Source organism: Dioscorea cayenensis, chromosome 11, assembly GCF_009730915.1.
Source record: "Dioscorea cayenensis subsp. rotundata cultivar TDr96_F1 chromosome 11, TDr96_F1_v2_PseudoChromosome.rev07_lg8_w22 25.fasta, whole genome shotgun sequence".
NCBI lineage: Eukaryota > Viridiplantae > Streptophyta > Magnoliopsida > Dioscoreales > Dioscoreaceae > Dioscorea > Dioscorea cayenensis.
This window is the reverse complement of record NC_052481.1, coordinates 17,337,575-17,360,624: the sequence shown is the minus strand read 5'-3', so window position 1 is coordinate 17,360,624 and position 23,050 is coordinate 17,337,575. Positions and strand designations below refer to the sequence as shown.

The 23,050-nt window shown below is 30.3% G+C and overlaps 2 protein-coding genes across 2 annotated transcripts; one reads left to right on the top strand and one right to left on the bottom strand.

Annotated features, from left to right (window-relative positions):
* Nucleotides 1-12,770: 12,770 nt before the first annotated feature.
* On the top strand, nt 12,771-14,911 carry LOC120271969 (WEB family protein At1g75720-like). Its single transcript, XM_039278662.1, has 2 exons — nt 12,771-13,076; nt 14,366-14,911. The coding sequence occupies exons 1-2, from the start codon at nt 12,900-12,902 to the stop codon at nt 14,909-14,911; spliced, it is 723 nt and encodes a 240-aa protein (XP_039134596.1). The 5' UTR covers nt 12,771-12,899.
* Nucleotides 14,912-17,324: 2,413 nt separating this feature from the next.
* LOC120272474 (protein WUSCHEL) lies at nt 17,325-18,552 on the bottom strand. The gene is made up of 3 exons (XM_039279305.1): nt 18,094-18,552; nt 17,986-18,029; nt 17,325-17,902 (listed from the first exon to the last, which is right to left on the bottom strand). Exons 1-3 carry the CDS (start codon nt 18,467-18,469, stop codon nt 17,528-17,530), a joined length of 795 nt encoding a protein of 264 aa, XP_039135239.1. The 5' UTR covers nt 18,470-18,552; the 3' UTR covers nt 17,325-17,527.
* Nucleotides 18,553-23,050: the final 4,498 nt, after the last annotated feature.

Genomic DNA, 23,050 nt, shown 5'->3' with positions numbered 1-23,050 from the left:
TTTCACTAGTGTTTCTCGGACGGGTGTTTTCGTTCTTTAGTCTTCGTATTTGGTTGTCAATACTCGCTGGTGAGATTACCGCCCCAGGTCACTCTCTGATGCAAGCATGAATTGTGAAAAGAAAATTTTAGAGTTAAATATTTTATTTTTCTCTGACTCAAAAATTAATAATCTGAATCTCATGCTACTGAATTGAGATTTTATAGTTTATTTATATTTATTAAAAAAAAATAGTTTAAATTTTAATAATTTTGTTAATAATTTGAAATTAAGTATTAGTTGTTATTTATGCTAAAAACAAAAAATTTGTCTCATCTTGAATAATAATTATGGGGTTAAAACAAATATATCTGCCATAAAATTCTTTGATTTTGAGTGTAAGATTTTGAATAAGTGATGTTTCTCTCTAAAATATTTTATTTAAATTATAATATATAAAATAAAAAATGATTATAGTTACTATGAGGAAAATTTGTTAAATATAAGTTTTTTTTTAATTATGCCTTTAGTTTAATATTGTTTTATACTAAAAAAAAAAATTATAGCACCCTTCAACCACTAAGCTAGGAGTAGAATGAAATATCAATTATCCCTATTGCATGGTGGTATTTCTCTATTTTTAAAAACAAATCCACACACAATTTTATAAAAAAAAAATTTGCCTTTTCTTTGTGGTTGATAATAATAATTATTATTATTATTATAATTATAATGAAAAATTACTTTTAACTATATTGTTTGTTTTATCATACCTAAAGCTTTGCTTCCATCTATTTTTCGACAAATCTGATATATGTTGCTTATGTGGACCCAACAAGACAAAATATTTTTAAAATAGTTTACTTTTGAGACTTATCTTAAACAAAAAAAAAAACATAGATAAATGTTCAAAAGAAAATAAAAAGGCAATCTGCCCATTATGCTGTACATGTGGGCTGCCAGATGTTCTATGGCTAAAATTGACATAGTTTTTTTTTATTCCAATAAATATGAAAAGTGAAAACATATTTTTCTTTTTACAAAATTAAAACCTTGATGATCATTGTCAATTGATTGCAGACTATACATGTTTAAAAAAATAATATTATATATTTTTACCGAATAGATACTTATTAAATTTATAAAATTATAAAATTGAATATGAAAACTCCCGTAAAACGGATGTATAGATACTTGTTGAGTTTATATATATGTTTTTTATTTTTTTAATAAAATATTTGTCATTTATTTGTCCAAAAAGGATTAATTTTTTCCCATAATAACAATTTAATAATAATTTAAAAAATAAAGAAAAATATTTGGATGGCCCAATTTAAGACCCAAATAGTAATAGTAGAGTCAGTGGACCCCAGGAAGAACATGTGATGATGGAACAGGACGTCAGCTCACCGCAAAGAAGTTTATAATTATTATCATATATGGAAAAAAATAAAAAAATAAAAAAGAAGTAAGAGTTATGGATATGATAAAAAAAATTAGGTTTGGGAGAGTGGAGTGGATTTGAAGGACGGAGTGGACGATGTTGACAGAGATAGGCATTTGTGCACACCGTCATGCTTTTGTTTTTTAAAATTTTTGTTTGGTAGTGAGCAACATTGCGTTGTAGGTAGCTTCATTGTTCCGCCGGATCATTGTAAGCACCGAACATGTCATAACCGACAAAATGCAAACATCATTCTCTTCCTTGTGCTTTTTGGCCGTTAGCTGTCAGCTTTCTCCGTTTCAGTCACATACTGACTGTTGTAGCCCTTGTCAATCTATCTGGCCTAGGAAAATAAATATTTAAACATAAAACAATAATAATTTGTCCAAATAATAATAATAATAATATAAATTTTGAATAAGAATATAATTATATGATGAAACAAAATTCCCAAACTATCCTTTATGTTAATATGCATTTTGCACATTAAAAAAAATTGAAAGAGATGATATACTTGAAAAAAAAACAATATTAATTTCTCTTATAGCTTCTAAAAATATCAATGTTCTTAAACCTGAACCGGGCATCTACCTGGAGAAAGTTAAAGGTCAGGGGTCGAGAGGTTCAACCAGTTTGAATCGTGGTTAAAACGGGATCAACAATTTTTATTAAAAATAATCTAAATTTTAGTTATATATAATTAAAAAATCAAATATTAAAAAATAAAATAAAAATGAAAACATGATTTTTAAAATTTTAAGTAAGTATTTTATATATAAATATTGACATACACCATATTAGAAATGTGAAATACTCCAAATAACATAAAAATAAATTAGTACACAATTAATTGAAAAACATAAAAATATTCAACGAGGAAATAAACTACTTAGAAATCAATAAAAAAAAGAAACATAAAAATATTCCATTGGTCTCTCATTCCTTAGTTTTATAATTTTACATTATAACTCCCAAACATTAGTATATTATAAAATAAAATAAGAATTAAAAGAATTTTGTGCAAACGGTCACTTGGTTACTAGTCCGATTGGCCGGGTTGCCGGTTCAATCCCTGTTTTATTAAAATACAGTTTTATATATTGGATCGGACTGGTTTTAAGACCGGGTCCAGGTCAACCTGGTCCAACCGGCCGGTTCGGTCCGGATATTCTATGCATAAGCAAGTATCCTAGTCAAGAAGATATTTATAAATTACTAATGATATGCATTTATGTCTTAAGAATATATAATCAAATTTTCAAAAGATTGACAAAGATCATCTAAGAATATTCTGCGGCCTTATTCCTTTTAAACTCATAATTAGGATAACTATGAATTTACCATAAAGCCATTAAAAGTATGTTACAACTAAAAAACTTCGGCCATTATGTGATCAATTTGAACGGAAATAAATATGGCAGATGAAGATAACCTTTTTGTTGACCAGAACATGAACAAAATAGATATCAATTTCAATGTGTTTTGTTTGAACATGTAAAAGAAGATCTACCATGAGAAATTTAGAATGACTTGACCTTATTCTACCATACGATATAATATATAGTTTGTATTATCTAAATTGGTTGTAATTATGTTTATAATATTTTGAATAGGAAATAACATTTGTGTTGTTGCTTGAGATTGCTATCTAGTTATGGATAAATTGAGTGTCTTAAATATTAGCATGTCTATATCGCCTGATATTTAGAGTATTCAGCAGCTAGTAGGCTAGTAGACTCTTAACATCAGGAAAAAAAGGGTGGTGAAAAAACAAAATCATTAACTATTATATTTGTAATACAATAAATTTTATCATTTATAAACAAATATTTTAGTTATATAGAAAATTACAATCACGGAGAATATTTGTAAATCGCTAATAATACATAATTATATTTTAAAAATATACTCCCTTCAACCAAAATATATTTCAGAAAATTACAATCAAGGAGAATATTTGTAAATCGCTAATAATACACAATTATATTTTAAGAATATACTCCCTTCAGCCAAAATATACTTCAGGATTTTTTATTTTTTATTTTTAATTTTGAGTTAGTTATCACTTCTAAGAATTTTTTAAGCATTATAATTTATTCATTTTATATAATGCAAAAAAAAAAAGGTGTGTATCAATGGGAGTACACAATCCCAATAGATGGTCAAATTGTCGTATCATATTGTTTCTTTCTAAATTTAGAAGTTTTAATAGCAAAATTCATTTAAAAATATTTTGTGATATATAAATTCCTGTGATTGCTAACAAGATGGTAAGAAAAACTAGCACTTGATCAGAAGAATGATGTAACAATAGAATTCATACAGTGGCCATCCACACTATAAGATTGAGCTAAATTTGACATCCATGCATGTATGTTGGTATAAGCCAATTCATATGATATTATATTGTTAGTTTGAATTCTACTCTGAATTAATTTCATATTGATATTAGTTTAATTTGGATTCAAACTGAATAAAGTGGTCCATGATTTTATCTAATGTAATTCTAAGTTAACTCTAATTGGCAATTTGAATAATGATCGGCTTAAATTTTAAGTTGAGTTAATCCTTTGATGGTAAGGATTATATATAGTACAACACCAGAGGTCCCCAATCTAATATTCTCGAGAATACCCAGCCCCAAGAGAGAACGGGATAGATTGGAAGAGCCCTTGGTTTCATCAATTGCAGATCTTAGTCCCTTCATTTATCATGTTTGATTTGCTATGGCTGGAGATAAGTGATTCTGCTAACGCTACATATTAATTATTTAATTAATGTGACATATTAGATGTCATAGTTTGGTTTTATAATACGATATATTTACATACTTAGATGTCGTATGTCGTACTCTGATTAAATTTCTAACATATATAACAGAAAAAATTGCATATATAGTTCTAGAAAAATTCATATTTATATACTGATAAAACACATATGTATTTGTATACTCTTACAAGCCACTCATATTTGCATGTATACCCCAAAAATTTTTTAAAAAATTAATGTGTTAAACAAACAGATACAAAAGGGAAAAGGACAATTATGTGTTTATATATATATAATTTTAGTTCAACTATTTTGCAAAGGGTATTTTAGATATTTCTTATAAATATTTAACTATAATAGAGTTCAATTTCTGCAACCGAAAAACCTCAACTTATGGTAATGGGATAGGAATATGTATAAATATTAGGCTGTGTTTGATTGTCCTTTTTTTCTCTGGAAAAATTTTCCACGGGTCATTTTCCATCAATTTAAGCTGTTTGTTTGCCAAAATTTTCCACAAACCCTGTCACGTGACCTTATTTTCCCTCAAATTAGTGGAAAATTTTTTCTGCCTCCACCATGGGAAAAGTTTTCCAGAAAAAACATAAAGGCCTATGTGAAAAAATAACGTAAGGGGCTATGTGAAAAATAACGTGTGATTGAAATATTTAAAATAACTTTTTTAAAAGTTTTTCTTTTCTTTCAAATTTTTTTAAAAAATAGATAAATTATATAATTTGATAATATTTTAAATAAATTTATCCAAATTAGTGAACAGATCCCGCGATGTTTTGATGGTAAGATTCAATTCTACTTAAAATATCTTTTCTTTTAAAAATTTAAAAGAAAAGTTTTTTCTTTTCTTTTAAATTTTTTTTAAAAAAAAGATAAATTATATAACTTGATAATATTTTAAATAAATTTATCTAGATCAGTGAACAGATCCCACGGCATTTTGATGGTAAGATTCAATTCCACGTAGCGTTGTTTATAATTTTAATAATTTTTTAAAAAATTTCCATGGAAAATGTGACTTTTTCCAAGGAAAATTGATGCAATCAAACAACAAATGAGGTTTTTTGCATGAAAAATGTTTCATTTTCCGTGAAAAATAAGATCAATCAAACAACAAAATCTGAATTTTCTATGGAAAATTTTTGATTTTCTAGCTAGAAAATAATGCCAATCAAACGACTATTTTTTTATTTTCCATGTAAAATTTTTCCATGAAAAAATATTTCATAGAAAAATTTTCTTTTCCAGCTATTTTCCATGTTGGCAATCAAACACAGCCTTTATGTTTTATAGGATTATAAGCATAAATATAATTTTTAGGTGAGTACATACATAATTATGAGATTTTACTGAGGGTATTTATGTAAAAATCTGCATCTAATAAATAGTAACTTTGTAGATAGTTCAAAAGAAGTATTTTTTAGAATAAAAGCATATATTAGTTTTCCACCATATAGGAACATGACATTGCAGAGGGATTAGGTGGGAATGGGAATAATGTGGCCATGATTTATGAAAAACTTTATATATATATATATATAATGGATAAACTATAATATCATTGAAAACAGCGAATATAGGTTAAAAAAGTCCAAAACTAAATAAGAACAAATGAATTGAATGACGCAGAAAAGATTCATTAAGAATGGATACAACAAAAGTAAACAAAGAAAACATAGGCCACTAGGCAAAGAGAGGATCTCCTCCTAGGGTACAACTGGGGCTAACAAACTAAGTAGTAACCAGTAACATCATCAAAACCATTGTTCAGGTTGAGGTCATCGCGCATGGAAAGCTATAAGAACTGGATACTCCTCTTAACTGTGATAGACGAATTGTGAAGCTTTTGTCATTTGACTAAAGGAGTTGCAAGAACCTAAAAAAGGAACATGTGACTGATTTTCATGAACATGGAAGATAATGGAATAGATACAGAATTAAAAATGTAATAATTTCTTTCAAGCCAAATTTGCCAAATAATTGCTCTAGTGAGCGGGGATTACGACATGCTAGGGACCAAGATCCTTATACCATCCATCCCAGAGGTCTACCATCGAGGATGGGGTCCTATATAGTCCCAGAATCTATGCCAAGTAATCCAAACGGATATCACAATAGGCCAAAGGATGAACAAGTGGTCCACAATTTCCATTGCACTGTGGCAAGGGTACAAGTAGTCGTGGGTAACCTATTACATCCCCATGCAATGAGATTATCTAGGGTAAGAAATTTGATGTTTCAGGGTAACTAGTTAAAGACATTAACTTTCTGGGACAAAATCACTTAAGGATGGATGGTGTAATCCTGCAACATTGTCCCAAAATAATTAAAAACCTATAAAAGACAAAAAATAAATAAATCTATTTGGTGTTAGTAATTTCCAAATCCTACTGCCCTTACTCTCTAGCAAGGGAAACCTAATTGGGTCACATATCTCCTTCAACAAGGGGCGCCAAACCTATATTGGTCACCATGAATGTTGCAATTAAATCTTTAACTATTCCTATAGGCAATTTGGACACTAAGAATTCTTCATGCCAGATGTATTTAGGGGTTATTTGGATTAACTTCTAGAAAGCCCATAAGTGTTTTTTTTAATAAGTTAAGCACTTTTAGGTTCTGAAAAACTTATTTGTATTGCCTTTTTTGCATAAGCATAAACTGATAAAAAAAACTAAAATATTGCTTTTTTCAGAAGCTGCTCATGTGATGCCTATGGGAAAAGCACTTTTCAGAAGCTATTTTGGAGGTTGTGAAACTACCACATTAGCCTTATGAAATATAAAATTGACTGTATTTATAAAGTTTTTCTCCCAATCTTTTCATAGCCCTAATAGTGTTTTTCTTCTTCTTCTTCTTCTTCTTCTTATTATTATTATTATTATTATTAGTAGTAGTAGTAGTAGTAGTAGTAGCAGCCATAGCAGTAGTAGCAGCAACAACAGCAGTAGTATTGTTGTTATTATCATTATCAATAGCAATTACTATGTTTTGAATGAATAATAGTTGAGATATTATAATTACTCAATGAATGTCCATGTTAGTAATTTACTATTGAAAAAAATCCTTTTAGAATGCACATCCAAACAATTTCACACATATAAAAGTTCTACATTAACTTAGCCAAACATAAAATACAGAGAAACACTTAACTTACTCTGAGAATCATTTTTTTTTTAAAAGTTCTTCTACCAAACTGAAAAAAAAAATTAAGCTAATCCAAACGAGGCCTTAGGTTCCCTACCCAAAAGCCAATTATTGCCCACAAGAAAGTGAAAGTGCCATCCTCGATGACTAAATAATGAGGTTCTCTATTGTCTTTTAAGGACTAGGTTCCAATTCGGATTGTTCTTGAAATAATCAAACTGAGTTGCTGATGAGCCGCACCAGGAGGTGTCATTCACAATTTTAATTTCTACCACCATTTTCGAGGAGGGCATATTTTTCCAAATTGATTATCCCCCATCCTCTCTGGTCACGCAGCTAGAACAAACGTCTCTACATGACTAACCGACACTTGTGTTTGTCTATGGTTGGACCTTCCAAAAGAAGTCTTTTCTGATGCGTTGAATTGTTTTACAGCCCATGTGAGCAGTTTAAAAATAGACTTCCAATAGGTCGATATGGCAAATAGAGCTTAATTGACCAGGGTGAGCCTACTGCTAATGGATTAGAAATTTTCTTTTCAAACTATATCAATCTTAATCTAATGCCAGCAATTAACTTTTCTCATTTCTGCCTCCTCAATCAACTTCCAGCTATGGGCACTCCCAGATAGGTAATTGGAAAGGGACCCAATACGCAAATCAAAGTTTTGAGAGCACCCAGTCTGGTGGGAGTCCAAACTTTGTGGAATATATAGGGGCAAGTCTTATAGAAGTAGATAGTCAGGCCAAAAATACCTTCAAAGAGGTATAAGACCAACTTAATGATCATGAGGTTCCCCCGATCTCCCGCTGTTAAAATAATGAGATGATCATCCGTATATTGCAAGTGGCATAAGCTTCCATGTTTGTCTAAAATCACCCAATAAAGTGCCCTAGTTGAAAGAGCATGAGTATACTATATTAATTGTGCTGAGCACATCAACAACTAAAACAAAGAGAAGTGGAGAGAGAAGATCTCTTTGCCTTAGTCCTTATTGACATCGGTCATAGCCACCAGGGGAATCATTCACTAGAATGAAGGTTTTAGAAATGCCCAATAAACCTTATTGATCTTCTCCAATACGGGCCAAAACCATTCACACCTAGGAAATCCATTAAAAATTCTCAATCCACCATATCGAAGGCTTTAACAACATCAATTTTAACAATATTGCTTGAAATGCACTGTTTTTAGGGACTAAAATAAGTTTTTTGGCTACCACCACATCTTGATTTGTGAAAAGTTAAATTCCTAGAATGTTATACTCATAATATTACCAAATATGGACGTAGCTCATTCTTTCACAAAATGTTGGAAATGTGGTTAGAATTCTCCAACTAAACACCTCTCAAGATTTTTCATTTTATTAGTATATTTTACATGAGAATGAGATTTCCAAAAAATATTAAAGCAACTGTTTTTTGTTTTCTAAAGAGTGCTTAAATGGGGAACAAGAGGGTTAATTTTTTTTTTTTAAATTACTAAACTTTGGTCAAATATCATTTTGATCACTGACTTTTGATTTATTTCGAAATGCTCCCTAAAGCTACTAAATGGAATGTCACACAATGGATTAGCATCTTTATTAACTGACGTGGAGGCCGAAAAAAGCCTAGTTAATGCACCATCAAAGAGTGATATATGACTTCCACGTCAGCTAATGAAGATGCTAATTCATTGAGTGACCTACTATTGAAATGATTAATAAATTTAGTTAGCATTTTGAAACAAATCAAAATTCAGTGATCAAAATAATATTTAATTAAAGTTTAATGATTTACCGGAACATGAGTGTGGTGTTAAGGGATTTTTTTCAAATATTATTTCTCATTAAATATCTTTATTTGAGCTGATTAATATTCAAATAAAGTCGTAAGATTATTTATGAGTGCCATTGTCTACCTAGCTGTAGAAGCTCAAAGATGTTGAGGATTTTTTTCACATGGTAGGCTGTGGCTGAAGGCTCATTGAATGCCGGCCGCAATATTAACAATCTTATTATTTTGAAATTCCTTGTTATGTAAGTTCCTAGTCGCTCCATTGGTACACATGTTACATTATGCGGTGCCGTCACTTCTCACATTATTATTAGACATAACTTTCAATAATTAAAAACAGTGTGAACATGATCAAGATTCTCATTATTGTATACACACATATATATATAAGAATGCTCAAGAGGCAAAGAGTGCCACAACAAACCTCCCAGCACTAGATGTTTTCTGAAAAGAATAATTACCGCTTTAACATTCCTATAACATTTTTTAATATATAGTTACCTCTACAATAGCTAGCACTTAAGGCATTTAATTCGCTCTCAAAAAATGGAGGATTTGATTTCCTTAAAATACATAGTCAAGATCTAGAAATAAAAGCATATATATAGGATGGCGCTTTTTTTTTAAGCTATCAGTCTTCTTCACGTAAGATTTTTTCAAAGAACATATAGATATAAATTTTTATCGATTATAATAGCTTATTAATCCTTTAAAAATTTATTATTTTTATCAAATACCATGTAGGGTAATAAAAGATATTTATGTTACACAACTTTAAAGAGGAGAAATATTACTCTTCTCAATGAGGAACCCTTTCAAAACTCATTTAAATAATATTATCTGCATTATTTATGTCTAGAAACAATGGGTGAACAAAAATATTACATCATTGTGTTTAAAAATTAAAAAGAATACAGATGGTGTATTGATTTTAATTACTAATAAAACATAAAAAATAAATAAATAAACCTCTATGGCTATGGCCATGGATATAACAAAATATTATTATTTTTTTTCAAAAAATTACATTTTTTAAGCATGCAATTTATTTTCAACTTTATTAATAATTTTGAAATTTAAATTTTGTTAATTGAGTGCTTTGAGTCCAGTTTGTTGTTATGTGATTTTTATTTTTATTTTTGAAAAAAAGTGGATAAACCACATTCATTAAAATAAAAAGGAACCAGAACAAAAGGGAGCAAAGATGGAGCTGAGGCTCTACAAAAGAACCACAAGGAGTGGTGAACAAGGACTAAAACAATAGAGAACAACAAGGAAGAAAAACACGAGAACAACCCCTACAGGAAAAGGATCCCAGAGGGGTACATCATCCAGATACTAAATCTCGCCTGAACTGGAGGGGCGCTCCAAAGGTGCCTCCTGCTCCGCATTGCTGGCAGACAAAAACTCAAGGCTACACTTGACCTTTGCTAGTGGCTCCTCAATTTTTACCCTCTTAGCTTCAGGAGCTGCAGAAAACCACAAAAGAACCATATGCTCAATTTTAAGAATCAGAGTAACAGTCGAAAGACAATTAGCAGTGAAAATGCGTGCATTTCTTTCTAGCCAAATGTTTCAATTGATAGCCCTCACAAGCAAATCCCAGAAAGGGAGCAAGGATTTAGGAACGGCGCGTCGCCAATCTCCCCATAAGTCAATAAGAGACCTAGGAGTGTGGCGGGCACCTAATAAATGAGCGAAGAAGGTCCAAATATGAGTAGCCAAAGGGCAGTGGAGCAAGAGGTGTTCAGCAGTCTCAACATCCGCATGGCACATAACACAAGTAGTCGTAGGCAAAACATTGCAACCACGCAAGGCAAGGTTGTCCAGTGTCAGGATTTTATTGTCCAACGCAAGCCAGTTGAAGAGATTAACTTTTTTGGGGCAATCTCCTTTAAGGATGACTTTGGTCTTATCACAACGGAGACCTCCATCGTTCAAGAAGTTATAAAAAGTTTTGACTGAGAACTTTCCATTTGAAGATAGCTTCCAGCGCCTTTCATCAATCCCAGAAGAGGGTTGAGAATGGAGAGTGTTTAGAACGGTACTCACCGTAGACAAGTAATAAACAGTGGGATCAGGACCCCTGTTCAAAAAATCTAAAATAATTTCTTCCTTAGACTGAGCTAAAAGGAAGAGGTGAGGACAAATGTCAGCAAGAGCACATCCCTCCACCCAGTTGTCAAGCCAAAACAGAGTGGAGGACCCGTTTTTGATGATAGAGATAGAATTTTTTTTAAACGCCGGTAGTGAGTGCAAGATACCATTCCAGAAGAAGGATTTTTGTCTACATTGCTTGTGGTATAAGTTCCATAAGGGGACTCTTTTAAAATAATTTTCACAAATGATATTCTCCCCACACTAGTGCCTACCGGAGCTAAATTTCCACCACCATTTTCCCAGGAGGGCATTGTTAAAAGTTTGAAGATTCAAAATCCCCCAACCACCTTGTTATGTGATTCTCTTATCTATTTTTCATGAAACAATTATTACAAGTTAAATACATATCAAATAATGGCAAAACGATAATAAATCTAGATCTAATTGAATCATTTTTAATAAAAATTTCAAAATTATATATATATATATATAATTGGTCTTTGTTAAATCTATATGTATGATTGCAAAATTGAAGCTACAATAAAATAATGTGGACATATTTGAAACTCTCATAAGATAATATTCATATAAGCATATTTGGAAATTAAAATTAGGAGCAGGATATTCAATTTAAGCCAGTGAACAAATTAAAAGGGTCTATTTAAAGTTATATTGTTGCCAACTGCTTCTTGGCAATTTTTTTTTTTTAATGAAGTTTTTATTTTATGAAGAATTAGAGATTAAGGTATTAAGGTATTAATTCTACAGCTATGCACATCTTTAAATGTGGTTTGTCTATTTTTTTAAAAAATAAAAAAAAAAAAACCTTTATTTAAGAGGCTCCATTTAATTGTGTACTCTCATAGAAGCCAATAATTATATAATTAATAATTATTATTAGTTTGATGCTGGGATGATAGTCTCACGTCAGTTTAATATGGTTCACTATGTTACAATTTTTAATAGAGTTTTGAATTTTGAATTTTTCTATTAATTAATGTTAATCAAATCAAACTACCATCAAACTTATGCTTTTTTTTTTTTTCTAAAAACCCTTTTAAATTTTCAAACCAATTTTCTCTTACAAAGATTTAATTATTTGAATAAGTATTATAAATTACAAATTTTAAATTTAATTTATTTTAATTAAATAACTATACCAATTTGCCTTCATTTGTAATTTTCCAACCATAACTCCACTAGCGAATAATTCAACTCATTTAAAAAAAAAAGAAATTCCTAAATTAATACTTCTTCCTTCATAAATGAGAAATTAGAAATATAAACTTACATGGAAAGACTTAGGATAAGCAAGTGCAAATCCATGTCTTGGTAGGTGAGAAGTCATCCTCCATATCCAAATGGTCATGCACCAATAGCATCAAAGTAGCTATCAATCCTGACCGTCCAACCAACATTAGTCTTACCATCCAATTAACTGGAAATCCAGTGAAGTGGACGCAAAGAAACCAAACATTATCATCATCATCATTAACAAAAATTTTATTCATAAGCTCACTTCTATATCTAACCACCCATCCAACCTTATTATTTATCAATCACAAGATATATATAAACCCACCCTTCTTCTTCCCTTCTCTTCCCATTATTCTCTTTTTATTTACAATATTTGTGAACACAGAGTTGGTTTTAAGAAAGTGAAGTTAATGGGGAGTAGTGTTCATGAAGAAGGTGGTGGTGGTGGTGGTGGAGGTGGAGCTGTGGTGGTGATGGGGAGAGCAGAGATAGACACAAGTGCACCATTTAGGTCAGTGAAGGAAGCTGTCATGTTATTTGGAGAGAAGGTCTTGGCAGGAGAAATCTATGGCCATAGACTCCATCAGGTATTTCTATACAACTTTTTACTGTGTTAAATAATTTTTTATTCTACGTTGTTAACTTTAATTGTCACTTCTATTTTTTGAACTTTGTACTACTCTATTTTTTTTTTTAATAAATTAGTGATTCATTTTAAAAAAAATTCTGATATTTGTTTGAGAGTGCTTGTGTAGGTGTGGAATGATGTGTTAATTAAGTTTGTGTATGTGTGTGTATATATATATATATATATATATATATATATATGAAAAATGGGGTATATTAATATTACATGAGTTTTTCAAGAGATGATGAAATCAAAGTTGCTTTGTTTAGAAACAAACATCTGCTGCATTTAAAGATGAGAAATATGCGGTTGAGAATGATGATAACAAAATCACACTTTAATAATTGTCTGTATTAGGTGTAGATATATAATTAACACATTAATTAAAAACAACGTGTACAACATGCCGATCAAATTCTTCAACAGTAATAATTAATTGTAATATAGTTTGTTAAAAGGAAGGTTTTTTATAGTTTAGGCTTCGATTGATATATATAGTGTACTGCCTCACTTAATTTCTCATGTTTAATTTATATTATTATATTGTTCATGCAAGCATTAGGTTATACAAATTGATGATGTATAAAAGTTAATTTTGAATAAAAAAAAATCAGTATAACTATGAACGTTACAATATATATAACAACACAAAGGGAGAGCTTTTAAAATTTGAACTCTCATTACTAGCTTTAAATAGTAAAGTCAAATAATTCAGCAGCTTCTAATAATAATTTTGATTGTTCTTGGCTTCAGCCATACATTAAAAGAGAGTCAAAACCTCAACCTCCCCCATTAGAATTAAATGCCTTAATCGCTCAACTACTGTAATAATTTCAACCATATATTAAGAGAGAGTTGGAAACCTCAACCTCTTTCATTGGAATTAAATGTCTTAACCACTCAACTACTGCAATGGTTTCTTAATTCTATTATTGCTACATGAATGTAATATAAACATATATATGAATACACATTTTAGTCAATATATTTTATCAAAGCGCCATTGTTTTCCTTATTCTAATTAATGTTATAAGTTTTAGTTTATTTTAACTAATTATGTTGTAAATAAATTAAATAAATCAAAATATTATATTATGTTAAATGCAAATTAATAATATTATTTAATTTAATTAAAAAATTAAAAATTTTATGCGGATAGAATGAGAATAATCTAAGCTTATATATATTAAATCTAAATTTTTAAATTGACTGATATGGGATTATTAGTTACTTTAATAATTTCGACAGATGCAGGCTGCAGCAGAGAAAAGGCATGAGCTCGGGCTGTCGAGGCTGAGCTCGATAGCCGCCGAACTTGAAGAAACAAGGCAAAACCTAGAAAAAGCAAGAGAAGAAAGCCTTGAGATGGCAAATTGCTTAAGCTCTCTAAGGAAAGAGCTTCAAAAGGCCAAGAAGGAGCTCACACAACTAAAAGAAGCAAAGCATTCATCACCGAAGAAACAAGTCATAGAATCAGAGATTGAAGAAGACATTAAGTTTGTAGAGAATAAAACAGAGATGATGCCTAAAAGAAATGATGTATTTGAGTTTCAGAAGAGGAGATGTGTTACATTTGCCAACCCTCCATCACTAGCTCAAGTGATCAACCCTCAGAACCACATAATGCTAGAGAGACAGTTATCAGTGGACAGGGACTCAGTGCAATTGAAGAAGAAGAAGAAGCCATTGATCCCTCTCATTGGAGGCATGTTTTCAAAGAAGAAGAACAACAACCACCACCACCACCAAGAAGTTATGGCAACTAAAGCTCATGGAGTTCAAGCAATGTTCTAAGATATATATATATATATATATATATATATATATATATATATATATATATATATATATATATATATATATATATATATATATTGTTTTGTGGTTATATATATTTTTTATGGCCAAGTGATGGAGGGATTGTCTGTGAAAATGAGTTATCTTGGAATTAGGTCTTATCATGTTCACATATGATTTTGGCTTGTGTTTGTGACTTTTGTTAACTGAAATGTTAATTAGGTTGTATTTTGAGGATTATGTAGATTAAAAAAAAATTATGTAATATGTTTTTTTTTTTTTAGCTGATCTTTGATTAAAGTTGGTGCAAAATTAATTTTGAGCATACTTACATGGTGTGATAATAATTTTTCAACATTTTGAGCTAAGCTTGAGTTATTTAAGATCAATTAGATAAATTAGCAATCTTTTATGATATATTTAGTATGTTTTTTTTGGACAAAAGAGACAAATCCTAGATTTGTCATAGAGACTTCACAGAGTCGTAACGCACCCTCATCTTAGATTATTAATGTCCTCAAGGGGAGTCTAAACTCCCATAGAGTTATTTTCTCTGTATAAGTTTTGAACCGTCTTCTCCTTCTTTCAAGAGACCCTTAATTAGTATCATTACTTGAACAATTGGTGCTAACTATATCCTAAGTGATATTGTTGGTTAATAAAAAATTTTCTAATTCAACTAAATGGTCTCAACCCTGTTAGTGTATTATCTATTTATGAGAAAAATAAAACAAAAATAAAAAACTAGCCACCTTATAATTCTCTAAACCTTTTATCACATGTTGCTTATTATCAAATAGTGGCCCATTCCCTGTGTTTTGTGAGCAATGGCCCATGTCCTGAAATAATTGCTTTTTTTAATGATTTTCCCCCCTACAAATAGAAGAATTAAAGCGAGAAATGATCCCAAATATGTGTGCCATTATTTATTTTGCCCTACAAGTGAAACGTTTTTTTTTTCTTAATAATATTATGTATGTTTTGCAAGATTTTGTAAAATATCTTTTAAACAAATATATCTAAATATTTGAAAAAAAAAATTAACACAATGTGGTATTCTAAATATGCCATGTGTCCAATCAGGTCAAATGCCATGACACTTAAGAATGGCAGAGAATGGCACATGTCATTATAAAAAAATTTATAATGGAAACTTTATTATATAAAAACATTGTTATGTGACGGTTACAATGGTCAAATAATTAAAACACTTAATTTAATTTCATACAAAAATTAAAGGTTTAACTCTTTTTTAATGTAAAACACTTAACCCCCACAAAGAGGATTGAAAATTTAACTTTCTTTTAATGCATAGCTAAAATAAATAAATTATATATATATATATATATATGGGTGTGGCAGTCCACATGGTAAAAGGAAAAAAAGTTAATAAAAATACATAATATATATATATATATATATATATATATATATATATATATATATATATATAGGGTGTGGCAGTCCACATGGTAAAAGAAAAAAAAGTTAATAAAAATATTTCCAATTAATCCCTAATTAAGTTGGCAATAAAATCAAATCTTTGGTAAATTCTTCCAAGGAAAATTGTGAATCCAAATATGGCTAAAATCTCTGATCTTTCCTGAACAATTGTGTATCAAAAGTTAATTCTTCCCCATTTCCATTTCACAGTACATTCATTTAATAATAATAATAACACAATAATAAACCAGACATTATTATTAATTATTATTGCTGTTGTTGTTTTCTATTGTTTCCATAGCAATGTTACCAACAGACGTCTAGACATAAAGACAAACACAAACTCCCTCCTTCCAGCTCTCACCTGTCTCTCTCGTTTTGCAGAAAAGCCCCACATTAACATAAAGCACTTCATCTCTTCTACTCAATTTAATTAATGAAAAAGGCCATATATATATAAATATATATGACCATAAAGAGACAACCCAAAAGGTTCTCTTCGTCAACATGAAAGCTAACTTTTGAAGCTTCTGAAACTTTTTTCATTCTAAAGTTTGAAGTGAAGGAATGGAGAGAAACAAGTACAAGGATGTGATGTCCCCACGAGTGACATGAAGATCTTTATAATCATATCTCATGGTTTTTCATAGTCTTTGAGATTATGATCACATGCATGGATACTAAAATAAATTTATTATATATTGTTCTCTTTTTTATTTTTTATCACCTTTGCATGGGGCCAGGCCAGGCCAGCCCCTACAATTAACGGCCGCATGCTAGCACACTTCCCAAAGAGGATTGCACAAGAGGTCATGATAAAGATACACTTTCTCCTCTGTCTTCCCTCCTTTGGAACCATTCACTATTAATCATAAATAAATTTATGCAAGATGTCATGTATAGAACTTAATAATAATAATAACAATAATAATAATAATATAAGAAACAAAGTAAACAAAGTGGTAAAGAGAAAGAGAGGGAAGAGGCTTTATAGTTTATACAGTAAGAAAGTAAGGGGTGGGAGAATCTCTAGCAATCTCGAGGTAGACATGGATGCATGATGAGACAACCAAAATATAAAGGACTGCCAGAACAAACAAGTCAGTAGTAACTACTAAACCCTAACCTCTGCCAAACCTAGAGAACATGAACATAAGCATGAACATGAAGTCAAGTGGACCCCTCATAGTAGTAAGAGTTGAGAGTGAGCTCCAAAGAAGCAGTTCCTGCAGTGTGCTGTTGGGACCCACCAGTCCAGTAGAAGTCAGGCTGGGACCCTCCCATCTTTCCCGCCAGAACATAACCACCATTGTTGTTGTTGTTGTTGTTGTTGTTGTTGTTGTTGTTGTTGTAGCCATGGATTCCATGAACCTGATCTTGTTCATCTTGCTCTTCTTGTTTGTTCATTGGAAACAGTTTCAGAGTCTCCATGTCTCTGTTTTCTTGCTCATGTGTCATCCCAACCTCCACTCCCACCCAACCCATGCTGCTGCTACTGCTACTCTCCATCACCATTGCTCCATCACCTCCAAAGAAACAACTCTCCTGTGTGTGTATATATATATATAACATAATTATGTATAATGGTGAAAGCTATAATTATATAAATATAAAGATACACAACTAACCTTGAAGCTTCTTTCCATGAACATAGACTGGTGGGCAGCAACACCTGCATGGAAAACAAATTAATCAATACATGAAAGAGGAGAGAAAGGAAGAGACAATGTAGATACCTGGAGGGAGATGGTGGTGGTGGTGATGGTGATTGGTGGTGGTGGTGGAGGAGGAGGAGGAGTACTTGTTGGAAGGGATGTCAACAGTGAGTCTTTTCTTTTGTCTTTCTCTAGCCTTATGGTTTTGGAACCAGTAGAAAACATTCTTACCTTCAATCTTACCATACTGTCTAAGTCTAGCAGAAATCCTCTGGATTTGCTCAGCATTTGGAGAGCGAAGTCCATTGACATAGTAAAGGTCTCTTAGTATTCTTATCTGATCACTTGTAGGTATCCATCTTGAACTAGATTGCCTACAAAGAAAGCCAGAAGTAGTACTAGTTGTTGTTGTTGTTGTCTTCCTCTCTTCATGGTGTTGTTGTTGTTGGTGTTCCATGATGGAGGAGGAGGAGGAGAAGGAGAGTGGAGTAGAACTAAGAGTTTTAAGGGGAGGAAGGAGTGATGATGAGTTTATAAAGAGGAAGATGAAGAGAGGATCAAATGGATATCTTGAAGAGAGGGACTGAAGGTGACAGATGGGAGTTGAGAAAGGGAAGGGAAGGGAATGCAGGGAAGAGAAAGATAGGTCTGAGATTTATCTTTTGGTTCAGATGGAAATTGCTTGGGTGAAAAGGCAAGCAAACAAAATGATTACTAGTGATGTACGCGTCAGTCTCTCAGAAAGACAGAGATGGATAGAGAAAGACAAGTTAGGGTTAGGGTTAGGGTTTGAAGGGATTTGTATTATTTATTTATTTATTTATTTATTTATTGAATGAATGAGAAGGAGGAGATGGATGGGTGGCTAATCAGTACTATAGACTGCTGCTATGTGATTTATAATGTCTGTTATTACAATCCCAGTGTGTCCTCGGGAACGTATGTTTGTATCATTGGCATATTGACTGCTGTTTTTGATATTTTTCTTTTTTCCTTTTGAAGGAAAAAAAAAGAAAAAGAAAAAAAGAAAAATGTGTGTTTATTGCTTTATGATTCACTAGAATGCAATGCATGCATGATTTGTTAAGGCTAATAATTTCTTGGAATAAGAGATGTGTGAATTAATTAATGCTGAGTGAAGTGAAGTGAAGTGAAGTGAAGTGAAGTGAGGTTGTTGTTGTTGTTCATTTATTGTGTTTTAAAGTAGAGAAAGTTTAAGAGAGTTGGTTAATGGAATATGGAAGTGTAATTCTTTTATTTTAGCATGTTATTCCCTCCCTAATTTATAAAAATTTAAAGATAATATTAAATTTTTAAAATTTAAAAAATGAATCAAATAACTAAATTATTATTTTTGTATAACCAAACCTTTTTCTTGAGAATGTGAATATTAATTTTTTTTATTTATATAATTTATAAAATTAAAAAAAATAAAATAAAAATTAGACAAATAAGTATCACCTTTTAAACGACAGCCATTTTAGATTTTTTTTTTTTAAACCACTTATATTTCAAAAAAAAAGAGAATAATCGAATTTGAATAGATTTTTTTTCGTCATTATTGATGTTTTTATAACTATTATTAGCTTGGGATTTTTTTTTTATGTACTCCTTGGTTCATCTTAATCGTTTCACTAAAAGTAAGAGAAATGGTTGGAATTAATTAAAGTTTTATAAATATTTGTCTTATTTTTCTCATTTTATTCAATTTTCTCTTCACCCACTAAAAGTTATGTATTTAAAGTGAAAGTGGTGGAAAACAATGTTTTTAAATAAATTACTAAAATTAGTTTTAAAAATAAACACTTAAATTGATTTAGATGGGCAGATAACTTTGAATATAAAATGCTTTTAGAAGTAACACTTATAATGAAACATAGCAAATAATAACACTAATTTCCAAACTTCAAAACTGTAGAGAGCTTGGGCAAGCAAAAAGAGTACATAGAGAAATAAAAAATCATTGAGAATAAAAAAACCAAGAGGAGAATTAAAGGTATGCATATAGGTGTACTTTTAATCAAGGAACCAAATCTTTATATTTAATTTTATTTTTAATTTTTTTATGATTTAATAATTATACTTATTTTTTTAAAAAATTCAAATATTAAAATTGTTGTATTTTCTTGAATCTAAAAATTAAAATAAATATGAGATATAGTTTATGCATAAATGTGTATACACCACATGAAAAAGAAATTTATGATATATTTAAAACCTTCCTAATGAATATGATTTTTTACCTTTTAAACATGAATTACAATTTATGCATGTCAACTATATGTAGATTTGTTAATTAAAATTATTAACATAAATATATAAGTGTAAATTTTACTATTTTTGAACCTTCCATATGTTAAATATAGTAGTTATATATTTTTAAAAATTGTAATCCTATGTATTTAAAAGATTCAACATCACTATTACTTTTGGCATGAAAAATAAAATATACTTATAAAATATACTCTCACATTCCTTTTTATCTGTCATAAACCCATGTTCCTTTTTATCTGTCATTTTTAAACATCAAGAAGCATTTATTATTTTTTTTCCAAAATTACCCTAACACTCTATTCAATTCTTTTCTTAAAATTTAATATGAGAGAGAAATGTGAAGATATAAATTAGAGGTAATTTTGGAAAGATGAGTAAGTTTTTATTATATTATGTAAAATAACCAACTTTCTTGGTATGTGAGATTCGGTTATTCACGACAGATAAAAAAGAAACGGATGGAGTACTTAATTTTTTTTTTAATCAATATGAAATTTAAATTTGAAATTAAAATAATACAATATTAAGATTATACAGATACCGCTGACAAATTTAAATATGTCATGAATCCTCAATTTTTAAATCGGGATAGATTCAAACTCTTGACGTAATTTTTTTTTAAAAAAAATTAACTCTAGTATATTTGTGTAAAAAATATAATTTATATATAAGTATATATAATGACAAAGCAAAAACTCCAAAGAAACAACACCTTATTCATAGTTGTGATGTTAGAAATGTAAATATATATATATATATATATATATATATATATATATATATATATATATATATATATATATATATTTACATTGAGAGAGAAAGAGAGAGAGAGAGAGAGAGAGAGAGAGAGAGAGAGAAATCTTGTTGTGTCCGAATGAAATGGAGAAGCAAAGATATGGAGAAAAAAAGGGGATGATTTCATGGGAATGGAATGAATGGACGGCTTTGTGTCCTTGCGCCGCCTCATTACCTCTTTTTCCTCTACTTCTCTCTTTCTCTGTGCTTGGGTCCCACTTCACCAATCATCCCTTCTCCTTCTCTCTCTCTTCAAATTTTTAAACCATTATTTCTTTTCTTTTTTTTATTTTTTTTTAAAAATAGAAATATCACACATGAAGTTCACTTTGTGGTGCAATAAATAGTGTGCGCGTGTATTTTTTTTTTTATTAATAAATTCTCTCTCTAAATCTATTGTGTGTTATTTAGTTCAAGGGTTAGTTATAATTATCAAGCGCTATCTAGTTTATATATATATATATGGCATAATATAGTTTTTATAAAAGATATTTTAGTTGATGTTTAAAAAGTTGATCGGTTCCTTGTAAGATTTTATGGAGCTCTAGAGAAATCAATTCTTGGGAATGCTTTCGGTAAACTTTTAGACTTTTATCTTCTTTTATGTCATTTTTTTAACTCTTATTATTGTACCCATTTGGCCCCACTTCTTGTGGAAATTATTGGCCTTTTACTTTCTTTTTACTATTCTAATTCAATAAACATGTGTGAATTTGATATTATTCATACATCATGTGTGATTTTTTTTCATATATTTATAGCTGAGACTATAATAAATAAAATTCATCATACTGAATTATTGAAGTACCTTCATTAATAATAAAAAAAAGCTTTCATATTTTTACTAAAATACTAAAATTTTAATTACTGAAAATCTCTTTCTTAAAATATTCATACCTAAATATATATATATATATATATGAATATACAACCCTAATAAAATAAATATATTATTTAATTGTTAGTTAAATATGATTAGGCATTGAGAACAAGTACAAGTCTCTTAATAAATTCCCCTACAAATCTCACCTCCATCTTTATATAACCTCATCATTCTTCTCTTCTCTAAAAATTATAAGTGAGCAATATATATATATACAGGGGGTGCTAAGATATAATAATATAAATAAATAAGAATTAAAGTACAAAACTAGGGGGTGATTATTGAGATTGCTGTGGTACTTGACAATCAGATATTGACACCACATCATGAGATTGCCCTCCCCTTTCCCAATCATGCAAAGGCAATGCCCTTTATTTATTTATTTATTATTTATTATTTATTATTTTTATCACTCTTTCAAAACCCTAACCCTAACCCTAACCCTACCTCTTTCTTTTAGACACCTCCTCCACTACCCTTTCTCTCCTACCTATATAGCCTCTAGTACACACAACACCAGTCCCTCCTTTTCCAAAGGGCAATCATCCCCTTCCCCATTCACAAGAAGATATCCCCAAAGATTGCTCAAAGATATCAAAACAAAGATTTTGTCTTGTGCTTAGTGTTGTGCCAGCCCCACTTATTTGACTCCCTTCTTTTCCCCATTCACTTTGCATGATAAAACAGCAACTTCACTCACATCTTTTCCCTATTTTTCTCTGCTTTTCATTAACTCTTCTGAAAGTGATGTGCATGCCATGACCAAAACAAGTACATGATGTGTGGGTTTTATTTGACAGACTTGTAGTGTTCACAGTGTCACAGTGTGTGTCACAGTATGAGTTTTATTGTGTTCTCATGCAGGAGGACCACAAGACCACTGACTCACACTGGCTTAAAACCTTTTTCCCCTTAATGCTCTAGCAGTTCACAGAGATGAGACTTATTGCATGCCCATTTACATGCTTCTCTTTTCAGACACTCTTATTATTTCTTTTGAGCCTCTGAATGTACTTTATTAACAAGACACACCTATTTTTATGCATTCTTCTTTCAATCAATTTCAGATTCAAACATGCACAA

What these genes read in the sequence shown, in the direction of transcription:
- LOC120271969 (XM_039278662.1), top strand. Translation starts at nt 12,900, where the DNA reads ATGGGGAGTAGTGTTCATGAAGAAGGTGGTGGTGGTGGTGGTGGAGGT. An exon ending in ATGGCCATAGACTCCATCAG is followed by an intron (nt 13,077 to 14,365) that starts GTATTTCTATAC and finishes TAATTTCGACAG; the next exon opens with ATGCAGGCTGCAGCAGAGAA.
- LOC120272474 (XM_039279305.1), bottom strand. Translation starts at nt 18,469, where the DNA reads ATGGAACACCAACAACAACAACACCATGAAGAGAGGAAGACAACAACA. An exon ending in CCACCACCATCTCCCTCCAG is followed by an intron (nt 18,030 to 18,093) that starts GTATCTACATTG and finishes TTTTCCATGCAG; the next exon opens with GTGTTGCTGCCCACCAGTCT. An exon ending in TCATGGAAAGAAGCTTCAAG is followed by an intron (nt 17,903 to 17,985) that starts GTTAGTTGTGTA and finishes ATACACACACAG; the next exon opens with GAGAGTTGTTTCTTTGGAGG.